At 41.8% G+C, this 14,908-nt stretch overlaps 1 protein-coding gene across 6 annotated transcripts in view; it reads right to left on the reverse strand.

Annotated features, from left to right (window-relative positions):
* Positions 1 to 923: 923 nt before the first annotated feature.
* LOC106962348 (ankyrin-1-like) overlaps positions 924 to 14,908 on the reverse strand; it is a 78,300-nt gene continuing 64,315 nt past the window's right edge. For 3 of the 6 annotated variants that reach the window (XM_015056719.1, XM_015056722.1, XM_015056723.1), the window contains 24 exons: positions 12,642 to 12,743; positions 10,425 to 10,523; positions 9,399 to 9,497; positions 9,015 to 9,113; positions 8,655 to 8,840; positions 8,466 to 8,564; positions 8,274 to 8,372; positions 8,088 to 8,186; positions 7,806 to 8,003; positions 6,858 to 6,956; positions 6,666 to 6,764; positions 6,452 to 6,550; positions 6,033 to 6,230; positions 5,829 to 5,927; positions 5,651 to 5,749; positions 5,353 to 5,550; positions 5,159 to 5,257; positions 4,370 to 4,468; positions 4,086 to 4,184; positions 3,907 to 3,999; positions 3,709 to 3,781; positions 3,584 to 3,604; positions 1,257 to 1,377; positions 924 to 1,071 (listed from right to left, as the gene is read on the reverse strand). In XM_015056719.1, the coding sequence (XP_014912205.1) occupies positions 939 to 1,071; positions 1,257 to 1,377; positions 3,584 to 3,604; positions 3,709 to 3,781; positions 3,907 to 3,999; positions 4,086 to 4,184; positions 4,370 to 4,468; positions 5,159 to 5,257; positions 5,353 to 5,550; positions 5,651 to 5,749; positions 5,829 to 5,927; positions 6,033 to 6,230; positions 6,452 to 6,550; positions 6,666 to 6,764; positions 6,858 to 6,956; positions 7,806 to 8,003; positions 8,088 to 8,186; positions 8,274 to 8,372; positions 8,466 to 8,564; positions 8,655 to 8,840; positions 9,015 to 9,113; positions 9,399 to 9,497; positions 10,425 to 10,523; positions 12,642 to 12,743 (2,709 nt within the window). In that variant the 3' untranslated portion in view covers positions 924 to 938. Of the gene's footprint in view, positions 1,072 to 1,256; positions 1,378 to 3,583; positions 3,605 to 3,708; positions 3,782 to 3,906; positions 4,000 to 4,085; positions 4,185 to 4,369; positions 4,469 to 5,158; positions 5,258 to 5,352; positions 5,551 to 5,650; positions 5,750 to 5,828; positions 5,928 to 6,032; positions 6,231 to 6,451; positions 6,551 to 6,665; positions 6,765 to 6,857; positions 6,957 to 7,805; positions 8,004 to 8,087; positions 8,187 to 8,273; positions 8,373 to 8,465; positions 8,565 to 8,654; positions 8,841 to 9,014; positions 9,114 to 9,398; positions 9,498 to 10,424; positions 10,524 to 10,660; positions 10,865 to 12,641; positions 12,744 to 14,908 lie in introns of those variants that run through there. The other 3 variants (XM_015056721.1, XM_015056720.1, XM_015056724.1) reach the window with 3 other exon arrangements.

Consider the following 14,908-nt stretch of genomic DNA (forward strand, 5'->3'; position numbering starts at 1 on the left):
AAAACCAAATGTGTAGCTTTTCTACATCATTCCTAGCAGGAATCATTGACGAAGTGACTTAAATGAATGCATCTGTAACCAACTTCAGTGTTAGATTTACTTACCTTTCAGTCACATGCAAGAAATAACAATGAGGTCTGATTAAACTTACTTGTCAGAAGCAAGTTTGTGCAAACAAGATAACCTTTCAGAAAGTATTGAACATAGTTTTCATCAATCCAGTATTTCTGTGAAAAAACTGTGGTTTTGTATTGGTTTAATGTAAATAGCAATTACTGATACGACTCTAAGAAATTAAATAGATTCTCTACTAAAATCAAAGACCAGAGATATTTGCTAAAAGAAGTCTATAGAAAAAACACCTTCTGCTAAAAGATGGTGGTAAATTTGTCTCAGCTTCTTTTAAATACTTTGAACTGTATTGATGCTGAAAATGTTCCATATAAGTAAAATTATCTTTACCTTCTTTTACAAAATGAGTGAGGTTTGTTTATCCATAAATACCTTATGTGGAACATTTTACAATTCAGATAGTGCTTTTAAATCTGTCTGTGAAATCTGTATTGAAATTGTTGATTTATAATTTCACCACCTTTCACCATCTGCAACATCTCTTAATGACTTATAAATGCCATTCTGCATTCTGAAGTTTTTAGCACTACCTTGTCAGATCAGGGACTGGAGTTCTCCATTCATTAAAACATTACTAGAAATGGCTGCAAAAATCTTTTTGAAGAGAGGGAATAACTCCATTTACATAAAACCTGTCAACTTTTAAAATTTGAAAACCTTCTGATTTCCTAAATAGAAATGAAGACAATAAAAGGCACTACTACCAAACTGCATGTCCTTGTTAAGGACGCCTTAGATATAAAGTGAGTCTCAGTCGGAAAACTTCAGATTTGACCACATGACTGAAGAAAAAAAAATCCCTGTAACTATGATGTGATATTTTCAGTTTGTTGCATTTCTGACTCTGGCCTTTGCAGTACCTGATCCATTTCATGTTCTGGCAGATTTACGTTCTCCGGGGAGACACGGGGAATCCTGGGAATGGCCGGTGAGTAATTCCTGTTGTGAGAAAGGAGGAAAAAAGAAGTGAGACTAAAAACACTTCTTCACATCTCTGCTCCTCCCAAGCAATCATCCCGGGGTTTATTTATGTCTGTGGAGCACCCGTCATTCCCCATCCTGCTATTGGCTCATGACTACTGGCTTTGGCTCGCTACCCTGCTCCCCCTCCCAGCCCCCCTTACGCTGTGCCCAGCCCTCTCTCGTACTCCAGTGATTTCTTGGGGGAGAGGAAATCGTCATCATGGTCTTTCATGTCATCCATCTTCATGTACCTGGCCCCTTCTGTCCCCAAGAGCTCCTCTCCTTCAGAGAACAACATGCCAAAGAGAGCGAACAGATCGTGGTCAGGTTGGTGACACAGCACAGGAGAAAGAGAGAAAGAAGACAAGACTGTTAACGAGCTGTTAGAGGGGTTAGACAGCATGACACCCAAAATGATGGCTGTGATATTTAGAGATTAGACTGATGACATGAGACACTAATGACTGTATTTGTTTTCACACCGAACTTGTATCGCTGCTTCCACAGAAGAAAACGAAGACGTTCAACAAATAGATGAGGTTAAGAGCAACACTACAAATCACAGTTTTGATCTCAGCTTGCTGAGACATTTAAAGCAAAAAACTCCTGGATATGATGACAAAATCACAGAGGATGGCTCAAAAATGAGTTTTAGACACACAAAGGACTTCTTGAAATGCAACTGAAAACTCTTAAGACAAAAATGTTGTGCCCTATGTAAACTATAGATGCTGATTTACCTCATTGGGATCTTAGTAATCCACAGCACAAACAGCATCTCTGAGTACAACACATGAATCTGAATAACATCTTGTGAGGCGATTTGGTGGTTTGATTATTTACCCCAGAACAGAGGAGGAAAAAAAGCAATCGATAACTAGCAGCAAAAGAAAAAGAAAGCTTCCCTGTGTCGGATTTTTACATGAGTGCGTGTCTGCACTGTCCGCAGCATCACAAGTCAGCTCAAGTCCTCTACGTCCTCTGCTAAAATTTGATCATATGCTAGAAAGCAGGCGCTTCATAATATATGCTGCTACCACTTTACCATTCTGGATTTGTATCTTTAAGACTGCAAAAGAGCTACTTTCTATATTTAGAGACAATCTGATCATTGAACTATCAGGGGACTAAAAATATCAAATCACAATATGCCGAGACATTTCGGTCAACAGCATTGTAAAATCAAACTACCATCCATGATTTTTAGCCACTACATGGAAACACAAATACAATCTTAACTGTGAATAGACCAAAAACAGATCCCTTCTAAACTGATATACATGTTGTCTTTTTCATTTAAAAAAATAAAAAAATAAAAGTAAAGGCATCGATTTGACGCTGTGCTTCTGCACACCTGATCATGTTCAGTGAATAGTGCCTCAGTTTTGATCTCTCTCTCTATGTATGTCCGTCTCCAAATAGGACAATCAAACCAAGTCCAGCAAGGGATGTCCTGATCCCAGCTCAGGTGTCAGGTCCTGATCAAGACACTTTTAAATCGACCAATATTTCGTCTGCGTAAACTCACCGTCCTCCTTGTTGTTGGTTCTTTGTCATGTTTGTCAGCTTCAAGCATTGGCTTCCAGTGAGCTACCCAGCCACTGTTTGAATGGCAAAGTTTGATTTCTACTCTAGTTTTGTCGGCGCAATTTGCAAAACTGTATTTATAGGCTGTGCTCGTGTAACATTGCTTTGTGGATCTAAATAATCCGGGTATCCCCTAACACTGAAAAGCTGTTGTCACACCATTCTCTCACATTTTGCTGAACAAAAAAGTGTTTTGACATCCTTTAACTGTGTTACGCAAGTATTTTTGTTCACAGTGTTTTACTGCACCAGAGGAGAGTTAATATATATATCAGTGCAGATAGAGTTTCTGCATGAAATAAATAAATTTTATTATGGGTCATTGCTGTGATATTTGAGTAGCACCTGCATTACTTCAGTGGTGGTGGTATGTGGAGTAAATGTGGATTCTTAGAGTTGTGTCACTAATGCTGCTTCTGACTAAAACAATCTGTGTCGACTTGCTATGTTCAGTAAACGTCATTCTGTGTGGGAGAGAAAATAAACTTGCCAACACTGTACAACACTGTACAGTGTTGTACAGTGTACAAAACAGCACAGCAGTGCTGTTTTGGAAGCACTGCTCCCAAAACAGACAACACTAATCCACTATGAATGGCTACATGTCACAGAGCAGGTATCTGTGATGTTTACAAAACAATGGGGGGGCAAAAAAGTGACACCTGGAGAGTTAGAGAATGAGGGTGTTACTGAAGGGGCGTAGAGAGGTCACAGACATGGGTGCCATGGGTGCATGCCAATGAGAAACCAGAGCTACCACAGTGAGCACCACTACAGACGGACTGAGAGAGAAAGGAAGGCGAACAAAGATGGCGAGAGCTTGAAATGGAGCCACACAGAACTTTACGAAACACTCTGAATGCTGCAAAACAAACAAAAGAAAAGAAGTAGACGCTCATACCTAACGTTAGCTGTGCAATTCCTAAAAAGAGCAAAGGGCAAAAAGAGTTGGAAAAAAAAAAGATATTCTTATATTTCAAACACCCTGAGTTCCCGCTGTTTTAAGGTGATGTTTTAATGTTGTACCTTCATCCTCAGACACATCTAATATCTCATCCACAGTTTCCGGAAAACTCATGCGATGCTTCTCTGTTGTTGTCTGCGGAGCACAGAAAGAAACCAGAGTCAGATATGACAGCAATACAGAAAAAAGCTCTGTGGAATTGCAAGTGTTACTGCACAACTGTAACACTGGAAAAACATTGACACTTCTAAACTCCACACCATAGAAACAGTCTCCTCAGTGACGAGCTTCAGGACATCGATGACAGAGATGTATCCCAGCCTTTTCGCAATGGCCAGCGCTGACATGCCATGCTGTAGAAAAAAAAAAAAAAGAAGATGATTACATCAGAGAAGAAAAACGAATTAGCAAGAAGAAAGCAGTTTGCACTTAAACTCACAGTCGTGGTCTCATTGGGTTGGGCACCATGTTTTAGCAATAAAGTCACAATGTCTGTGTGTCCTTGCTGCGCTGCCTGATGCAGAGGAGTGTAGCCAAGCTGCAAGGGAGACAAAAGGTTCAATAACGTATACAATGCATATTTATCTCTTTTTAATGCAGATCTAACATCTAATCAGACGGCTGTGACTAAGAAACAACTACGCAGCCCCTTTCAACACTCAGGGTAGTTTAGTTCTAAGATCCAACCCTGAATTTTCAGGCGTCGATGGTGAAAAAACTCACCCTTGTTTTGCTGTTAACATTGGCCTGCTGCTGCAAGAGGAACTTCACCATCTTGATGTTACCGTAATGACACGCTACGTGCAGAGGGGTGTAGCCCATCTGTCAAGAGGAAAAAACCCATTGAAAACTCTGTATGATGTAGTCACTCTGAGGAATTCACTAAATCAAGAGTGCAGTTGAATAATCAGAGTCTCATTCCTGTTAGAGGTTGGGACTGCATGTCTGCTGTAAGCTAACAGAGCCATGTGGCCACAGCTTGCATGACACAGTGAAAACACAAATCTGTCTATATTTGTGTGTGCATGGCTTGCTAAAACATATTTTGGGCAGAGGGCATTTTATTCCACCTTCAGCAAAAGATCCACCTAAATGGGATGTTTCAGCTTTTTACCTGTATGTCAATGGTGCTTCATTGTTCACTAGACAGCTGACAGTGTTGGGCAGAGCTCACACTCTTGTCTTGAAAGTTTAAAAGGCAGGGAACCAATTTTACCTGTCTCTTTATTTTCCAGACAAATTAACTCAGATGTTCCGATTTTACTCAAGAAATGTAATACTTTTCATATAAATGATTAAACGTGTCTCCAAATTGTGGTTGTTCAAACACATCCCAAAGCAAAGACATTTATTTATAGCCCTTACATCATAGATTTACTATTCTCTAAGGTCCATGGAGGATTTGTCTCTCTGGGAGAGTTTTGCTTAGTATTAGCAAAAGCAAATATTGGCTCTTTGGACTCTAAGAGCTGCTGACCCCTGTCGTAAGAAACAGAAATGAAGGAGTCTCACCCGTGTGGCAGCGTAGACCGAAGCTCCCTGCTTCACTAGGATATCAGCAATGCCTACATGTCCCTCCTGTGCCACCAGGTGCAACGGTGTTAATCCACTCTGAATTCAAGAATAAAAACACAAATTCATCAAATTTAAAGCATCGCAACAAAATCCCAACCTTTCGCTTTCACACTTTATCCGTCTCCTCTTGCCTTGTTGCCCAGGTTGACGTTGGCCTGTTTGGAGATGAGCAGGGAAACCATGTCAGGCCTTCCCTCCTGCGAGGCGAGGTGGAGCGGAGTGACGCCCTGCAGTGACTCAGCGTTGGCTGAAGCTCCGTGCTGCAGCAGGCTGTTGGCCACCTCCACCTGGTTCTGCTTGGATGCAATGTGGAGGGCAGTGTAGCCATTCTGGACAGCAGAAAGGAGGCGTTTTTTTTTTTGTTTTTTTAAGGAATATGTGTAGTTGATAATCATTTTACTGTGTCACTTAAGACCCATTTTGTGTTACCCTGGCAGCGCTATGTGGTGACCCTCCTTTGCTGACAAGCAAGTTAACAACATCCAGGTTGTTGTGATGTACAGCAACATGCAGCGGGGTCAGACCATTCTGTTAAAACAAGATCAGGGATTTACCGAAGGGAACGTTTTATTCATCCAGGTTCCTGGAACTCTTTGGTTCCCCTCACCTTTCCAGCAGCGTTAGGGTTGGCTCCTCGCTCAAGCAGCAGCTCTGCCACGTCCACCTTCCCGTACTTGGAGGCTACATGCAGCGGAGTGAAGCCTTTCTACAAAAGCACAAAAAAGGTGAGCGGACACAGCATTAGATTAAGTTCACAATCCCAGCTAAAACCGGCTATATAACAAAACGTCACCAGAATATTTTCTGTTACTTTGGTCATTTTGGTCTGTTGGGCCTCCATGTCTAGCAGGATGCGCACTGTTTGAACGTGACCTTCCCGGGCAGCGATGTGCAGAGGCGTGTGTCCAGCTGTGGTGGTGGAGTTGGGGTTAGCTTTGTGGTCAAGCAGAAGCTTCACCAGCTCTTTGTGACCCATCCGAGCAGCACAGTGCAGAGGCGTTTGATCGTCCTGTTGAGGGAGAGGCAAGCAATCAGGAAGAATAGCATGCTTACTAAAAACCTTTACATATTCCACTCTTAACGGATCTGACTTTGTGTAGTTGAACAAAATGTGGTAGGCGAGGTTAGAATAATAATAAGATCTGCTTCAGTGTATCAGTTCTGATAAACCGAATTCAAAATGAATCAGTCTTTGTAACGAAACCTTGCATATTGTTTATTTTAATCTACCTTTGCCTTGGCATCCACTGGAGCTGAGTTCTCCAGTAAAAACTCTGCCACTTCAAAGTGACCCGCCCGACATGCCATATGGAGCGGAGTCTCCACTTTCTGTTTGCAGAAACAAACAACAACAACAAAAAAAACGTATTAGATTCAACACCAGCATTTCAAACATGAGAGCCAGCTCTTTAAGCTGGTTGTAAAATAACTTTAAGCTACACACCACGTTAGAGGCGCTAGGAGAAGCTCCCTTCTGGAGGAGGATCTTCACAATGTTGAGATGACCCATAAAGGATGCAACATGTAAGGGGGTTAAGCCTGACTGTTTTAAAACAGAAACAGGATAAAAGAGCATTAAAATACAAACTTATGAAAACATTTAAACACTTTGGGATAAATAATCTTGAATTCTTACTTCAGTCACAGCTTCTAGTGATGCTGACTGTTTGAGCAGGAGGTCCATCACACGCATGTGGTTCTTTTTGCAGGCGATGTGCAGAGGAGTGAAGCCGTTCTGTAACAACAACAACAACACAGTTACTTATTATTATTGGACAGCAGCTTCGCTCCTGTAGAGACAGAAGCTTTTGGATTCTGTACAGTAAAAGCAGCTGAAGCTCAGCGAGAGGAGTGTCTGTAAACATCAGTTTGAAATTTGTGGATTTATTCCTTGAACGTGAATTATCCATTCTAGAAAATGAAAATGATTTGTGCTGTTGTCCCAATCAAAGGTCAACTTCCCTTTTGTGTGTTTTTTTTTGTTGTTGTTGTTGTTGTTTTACAACTGCCCAGCAATTGTCCTGGATAACTCTGGTCAAATTCCCTGTCCGCGTAGAAGAACGTCATCACCACAGCATTATGCTGGCGTCACTGTTTGTCACCATAGAGATAGAGACTCATAATGGTTCCTACACACACTCCCACCTGAGCTTTGAATCTCCACAGCTCCTCCAGTGTTACCATAAAGTATTCTGGCTCCTTCTCTAATTGATGCTCTCTTTGCCCGGTCAGCTTAGTAGTACGACATGTCTGCCTCATGCTGTTCAATCTCTACTGTTCTCCAACAAACATAAGGCCTTCACAGAACATCTGGATTTATTCAGAGATTAAATTACACACAGATGGGCTCTATTTACCGTAGAGGTTAAAGTCTGAAGCCGAATATTTTGATAGTATTTTATTCAGATCAGAGTAAACAAGTGGCACACTGTCCAGATTTTTCTTTCCAGTTTCGTTTGCATCTGATCTGATCTATGGTACAAATCTCAAAGCGAGAACATTTCAAGGGTTGTGGATATTTTTTAAAATGCACTGATACAGTTCATCACTTCAGTGGAATTTAAAAGAATGATATATCTCTAACCAGAGCCCTCGAGTTGGGTTTCGCTCCTTTGTCCAGCAGTACTTTGGCCATGCGGTGGTGCCCGCAGTGTGCTGCCACATGCAGCGGAGTGAGGTGGTCCAGTGTTACATCATCAATCTCTGCGTTGTATTGCAGGAGCTGCTTGACACAGTCCATGTGGTCCCCTTGTGCTGCCATGTGGATTGGTGACAGGCCATTCTGAAAAAAACAACAACAAAAAAACCAGGTTTACTTTTTTATTCATATGTGAAAATAAGGCTTAACAATATTGTTTCTTCTTACCTTTGTCTTCGCCTGGATTGGAGCCCCGTGGTCCAGCAGGATCTCTATAATTCTGACATGCCCGTTTCTGGCAGCGCAATGCAAAGGCGTCAACTCATCCTGAAAACAATGGATTGTTAATGATTTAGTTGGTGATTTGCAGAATTAGAATATGGGGGTTTAAAATCGGGCAGCTTTTGGTCTTACCTTGGTCTTGGCATCAATCTGGGCCCCCCGGTCCAGCAGGAGTCGGACCATGATCACATTCCCTCGTCTGGAAGCAATGTGCAGAGGGGTGATGCCGTTCTGCAGAAACACAGAGACGAGCTCAAACCAACACCGAGAACAAAAATTAGAACAAATATAAGGATCCCTTTCCTTGTGTTTGGTGATTCTTACTTTTGGAGTGAAGTTTACGTTTGCTCCTCGATTAAGCAGCAGTTGTGCCACGTTCAAGTTTTCATAATGTGCAGCAATGTGGAGGGGTGTGAATCCAGTCTGCAACATGCATTTCAACATTACCACTTCTGCATTTTATGGGAAGAAAAACCACACGGAAAGACAGCAAACACTCCTTTGGCCACAAACCTTGCTGAGGACGTCGGGGTTAGGGTCATTCTGCAAAAGCACCGCAGCTGTGCGCGTATCGTCATTTCGTGCTGCAATGTGCAGTGCAGGGAGCCGGACCTTTCCCTTGGTGCCATAGTTGATGAGCAGAGCTACGACATTCTCATGCCCCTGCTGAAGAGCCACGGCGAGCGGCGTGAATCCATCCTGCAGCACAAGGGAGAGAGTCAGGAGGGGGCTGACTCATGAAGCCAAAAATGGACCGATGCAAGAAGAGAGGCTCATGAAAACAAAGCAGAATGGAAAACACAGAGAGTGTGGATCAGCAAAGGGTGGAACCCTTTAAAAGTCGTCTCTCTTTCTCTCTCGGTTCTTTGGTACCTCTGTTGGAATGCTCTGATTGGCTCCGTTCTCCAGGAGAAACTTCACAACCTCTAGATGGTTTTCTTGTGCTGCCATGTAGAGTGGAGTGAAACCTTTCTGTCTCAGAAAGACACACGATACACACACACACGCACACACACACACACACGCACATGTGCGCGCACACACATACAAGACCACAAACAGCAAAGCCAAATCACAGATGCACACACCAGGATGCACACAAAGAGGAAACACAAACACACAGAAATATCAGACAAACAGAGATGAATTTTAACAGATGGATTTGCAGTAGTTGCTACAGCGGCTAAATTCACATAGTGAGGACTGGGAAGCAGCCTCGGTGAATCATGGGACGTCTGTAGTGAGAGCAGCTCTCACCTGGGACTGAGCGTTGACATTGGCCCCATAGTTTACCAGCTCTGTGACCACCTGCTCCTGCCCTGCCAGAGCTGCAATGTGGAGGGCGGTGTTCCCTTTCTGCTCAAACACAAGCAAATATGGCACAATTACCTACAAGTGAGGTGCAGAGATCTGTACTTCTTTTGCAGAGCTTTGATATTTTATTTTTTATTTTTTGAAACAAGACAAATTCATATTTAAACAAGACAATGTTAAACCATACGCAACTAAAGCAATAATTTCTAAACGTTCAACATGCAAGGTTTGAATAACTGAAAATTTTTCTTCACATCTGATAAAGTCCTTATGTCATCCTTTTTTGTATTTTGCCAAAACACTAAAATGAAATTAATTTTGTTGAACATAAAACTTGGTGATGTTTTGATGCACTCAGTCCCAGTTATGAACAGTTTTCCACTGAATTATTTTTGTTGTGACATAGTCATCTTGTTTTGTTTTTTTTATGTTTTGTTTTAGAGCATCTGAACTGCAGATAAAATCTCTGTGCTACAACAAAATTGAGGAGATTCAAAAAGTTCAAAAATAATATCAGCTGAATTCATCAGAAAATTAGAGCAGGAGTCGTCTGATTATTCAGGAAGCTCATGTGAGTAAATCACACACAGAATAGAATAGAACCAACATACAAGAAAAAAAGCAAAGAAAGGTGATGGTTGGTTGTTTGAGCTTGTGCCTGATTATGCATATTCCTTAATATTTTAGATGGAAGTTGAATTAGAGAGTGAAAATGAGCCAATTGCTTGTTGCAGTCTGTTATGATGACCCAGTAAGCACAAAAGGATTCAATGAGGACTGACTTAACCAGATCTTTTGCAAAGCCGTGGGACAGGTCAGATTACTCCTGTACAGGTGAAGCACATCACATATGTTTCTTTCGGTGGGGGGGTTTTCTCTTTATTTAAAACATGAACGGTAGCGCAGACTACCTCGTGAGCACTGTTCTAACCCCAGCTGGTGCGTTTCTCCCTTTGCATGATACCTCACCTTTGTGGTGGTCTCCAGTGTGATTCCGTTGTGAAGCAACTCCAGCACCATTTTGACGTGGCCTTCTTTGGAGGCCAGATGCAGCCCGTTGAGCCCATTCTGAGGGAGAGAGAAGAGCAGACCTGATACTGGAGAGTCCTACACCAACCATGCGCACACGGTGGGAACACAGAAGCACACGAGCGCCATGCCAGCTGAAATGGGTGGTTCGAAGTCACAGTTACGTCGTCACTCACCAAACACACCAAGCGTATTACTGAACAGCATGCAATATGCCAGACTCGGAGAGGTTATCATCAAAAACGATGTCTACAGGAATGAAAATCAAGACGAGGACTTCTTTTCATTCGCTTAGTGGCGGTTATAGGAGGAGGGAAGAGAGGGGAGGGGATGGCAGGCCGCTGGTCTCATGGCTGGGAAGAATACGAGCCGTGTGGGATAGGTCTAACCTCACACAGCCTACCTTCAGCCGCACAGGACATGTGAGGTTGGACCTTTCCCACACCACTGATATTATTCCTCTGAGTGGGGAGACCACAGCACACCATCACTCTACTGGATACAGAGGAGAGAGAAGGAACAGAAAGCAAAGATGAAGGGTAAAAAAAGAAGCAGAAACAATAAACTGAGGTGAGCATGAGGACCAAGAGGAGAGAGTGGGGAGAAAACACGGTGAAGGAGTGAGGATGTGTGCTGGTGATAAGAGTAGGAGGCGTCTACTCAGACCAGAAAACAACCCCAACGTATAAACGAACTTCACAATGGAGGCAAAGTGATAATCTGCAGGGGTTTTTTTTTCAGAAATATATTTGTATGAATGTAAACCTTGCTGCATATCAAACCAAAATCAGAAAACATGATCCACATTTTATATTTTATCTGATTTTGACTTAGTTTTCTATAAATAAAAAACTTCAATTGCAATACTGTAAAACTATGAGAATTATCACTTCAACTCAGGTACAATTTACACCAAACAAAACAACAAGGTGGCTGAGAAGAACACATTTAAATCAAATATCACTCAAGAATATTGGAATCAAAAACAGTCTGTCATCGGACCGTTTTTAAAAAAAAAAAATCTATCTGTTGTGTTAATCAATGAGCTCTCTACGAATCCCACACAGAATTGAGTCACTTTCCATTTATATTTTTGTATTCATCTGGAATCTGTTGAGAATCTTTTGTAATTGCCGTCTTGGACCAAAGGTTGAAGAGAGCAAAATTAAACTGGGGACAGGCAAAGTTTTTAGGAGCCCGGGGGCATCTGTAATGCTGCCTCTTCCTGGACACTCAGGGAACAACTGTCAGAATAAAGGAGGCAGGATGGAGGAGATGTAGCAATGGGAATCCTTTGCACCATTTATTAACACACTGAACAGTAGCTTTCCCCTTAAAGAACCGATTATCAGATTAACAGAGCATGCACGAGGTGAGCAAACAGGCACGGTGCTCAGTCCATGCATGCTGAGCAATTAAAACACACACAGAAATACAAATACAGAAGATATAAGTGCAAGTAATGAATCATAAAAAAAGCCTGATCTGCCTGTTTTTATAACTTATATAAAAATTACTGAATGCAACAAAATAACACAGGGAATTGTCTCATTGTTAAATGTGTGTTTTTACTGCAGAAGCATTTATGGGGACTAAAATAGTTTTCTTGGGCCATTTTTTTTTACACCCATCATTTCTACTACAGGAAATAACACCACAAAAAGGTCCTGGGAGGGAGAAGAAGGTCCTATAAGCAGATGAGCCACAAGTGAGGTTTTGAGGTGCGAAAGAGCTAAACATTTGAACACAAATATTCCCAACTTTTTCATTCATTAGTCTCCCAATTTCAATGACTCCACCGTCCATATTGTCTTTAAACTGCATAGCAAAGTTGTTAGTATTTTGGTTTGCAAACACACCATTAAAACTCAGTTTATTCATGTCGAACGTTGCAGGGTTTCACAGAGATTATATTCAAATACACAGACGGTACAGTCAGCTGTGTGGAGACAGAGTGGAAGCTAATGGAACGGGATATTTAAGGATTTAAACTGATATCAATGGAATAATTTATAGTGTTTAGTTTAGATACAGATTATTATTATTATTATTATTATTATTATTATTATGTATTGTTAACAGATGATCAGTTCAGTTTGCTGGAGACTAAATTAATCTGGGGAATGTTATCTCACTCTCTCTCTCTCGCTCTCTCACCTGATTGGCTGTATTGATATCAATGCCATTTTTTATATGTTCCAAGGCCTTGTCCAGGTTGCCAGATCGAGCCGCTCGGAGAAAACTGTTGCCAGCATCTGCCTGAAGGAGTAGAAAAAAAGGATGGGAAAAACAGGAGGGAACAATGGGTTTCAGAGAAAGTGAGAGACACGTAAAGGAAAAGAAAGGGAAATAGAAAAGGAGAGTGACTGGTTAATATTTTTAAACAAAACAACAATTAAAACACCAGGGATCATACAAAGTCGACACTTGTCCGCCAATTTTTCCCTCATTTCTTTCCTCCCTCAATCAATTTTTGATTGCAGGTTGAAAATCTGCTTCTGCGGTTTGGAGTCCGAAGGTCTGACAAGCATCTGACTGAGGAATTGCAGCAGAAACTTCAAATATTCCCTAGATATTATCAGCCACTCACATAATGAGGAAATGTAACGTAAATACAACGACGATGCTTTAAAAGAAAGAGAGAGGGGCAGAGCGATGAGGGGTCAGTGGGTCCCGGCTCAGGGCCCGGCACATTGCACGCCTAGTGTTTGTGTCTGTGTTTTGTCTGTGTCTGAGGGCTTCGTGCCTCTCCCAGGCAGGCAGGAGTGCCGCTGGAACGGGATCACTCAAGCGGCTCTAGGGGAGGTGGGGGGGGACAGAACGAGAGGAGAGAAAGAACGAGAAGCAGTTCTGGGAGTAACTGCATCAAAACCTGGAGGTTTTCCTTTCATTCACATAATATCCACTCTCACTGTGTCTCCCCGCGTCACTCCATCCAACCAGATTTCTCAAAATGCTAGACAGGAAGAGGCTGCAGTTGCATGTTTGCACATATATGCAAATAATGGATTCATTCACTGTGCAGACCTCTCAAAATGCTGCAAAACACGGTGCTTTATGCTTTGTTGCATACTGTTGTGACAGTGCTGTTGGTTGAAAGAGAAAAAGACAGCGAGAGAGAGGCGGGGGGCTTTGGTGAAAAAACAGAAAGGATCCGCATGCCAGGAGTAGAGGCATAGCAACAAATGACACAACCCACCCTCAGCGGGACACCAGTCACACAAAACTGTGCAAAGAGAGAGATCACTTTAAAAATAAGGGACTCTGTTGGCAAGAAAACTGAAAAGTTCCAGAAGTTGCTTCCAGCTGATTGTGGCACCAAAACAACATCTGACAAGTCTGTGTTCATGTTGAAATTTACACAGTGGCAAAGCATGAACTCACGAGATGAACTGCAAATCATGTTCAGACTTCTCTGTGCAAAGTCCTAAGGTTTTAAGAGAGTTATTTGTCTAACGTAGTTTTTTAAATTTCTTTGCAAACAACCCAGAAGCACACCCATGAACGACATGAACATCTTGTTTTGATCCAACAAAAAAATCCACATCTGAATTAACTTTTGAGAGTTTTGATATTCACGTTTACCACCAGGGATGGATGTGTGATAACTCTGAGTAAAAATACCACAGCTTGGTAAAATAACATTATAACTTTTAATTAATCAGATTGTAATCAGTTTTTCAACATTTTGATTTTGATTGGACTTTGCAAAAATGTGGGCACCTAGTATAGCCTACATAAACTTTTTTCCTCTTTCTAGAGTAACACAGCTATAACGACTTGATATCAGCTGCCTGGATACACAGGCTGCAGAGCAGACAAAGCATCCTCTGAACCAACAGGCAGCTCACAGCTTGCCAACGGTAGAGTTAAAACAGTACAATGCTGTCTGGGAAACATTTCCAAATAGTTGAGATTGTTGATCTTTGAAAGTGTGGGAGCCTCGTTTCAGTCAGCAGACAAGCAGTGTGCAGCTACAGGGGCAACTGGGACTTGTTATTTTCTTCATGGTTGTTTTGATGGGTGTCCTTTTGTGTCTTCAGGTTTTCTACTGTCCCTAAAAAGCTGCAGCCCTTCAGCTAGTCTCGCCTCTGTCAGTCGTCACTGCTTTCTTCTTTGAGCATGATATTTTCAGTCAACCCTTATCATGCTCTTTGGTCGAATTGTTATTTTGTTGTTTAATTTTTACTATAAGACATTATCCTGCCTGCTCCCATCCTGTATTTGGATCCTCACATTACAATAAACATGGCAGCAGCGTCGTATATCTCTGTGCCACATCCAGCAGATGAAAATTTTGAAAACTCCAAACTTTCTCTGGGCTCGGAGTATTGGGACTTCAATAGCACAACAACCAATATTTAATTTAACGTAAATTAAATATTGATTTAATTTGTATTATGCACATGAAAATATGTAGCCTG

This window comes from Poecilia latipinna, unplaced genomic scaffold, assembly GCF_001443285.1.
Source record: "Poecilia latipinna isolate Pla-1442-1.1 unplaced genomic scaffold, P_latipinna-1.0 Scaffold1401, whole genome shotgun sequence".
NCBI lineage: Eukaryota > Metazoa > Chordata > Actinopteri > Cyprinodontiformes > Poeciliidae > Poecilia > Poecilia latipinna.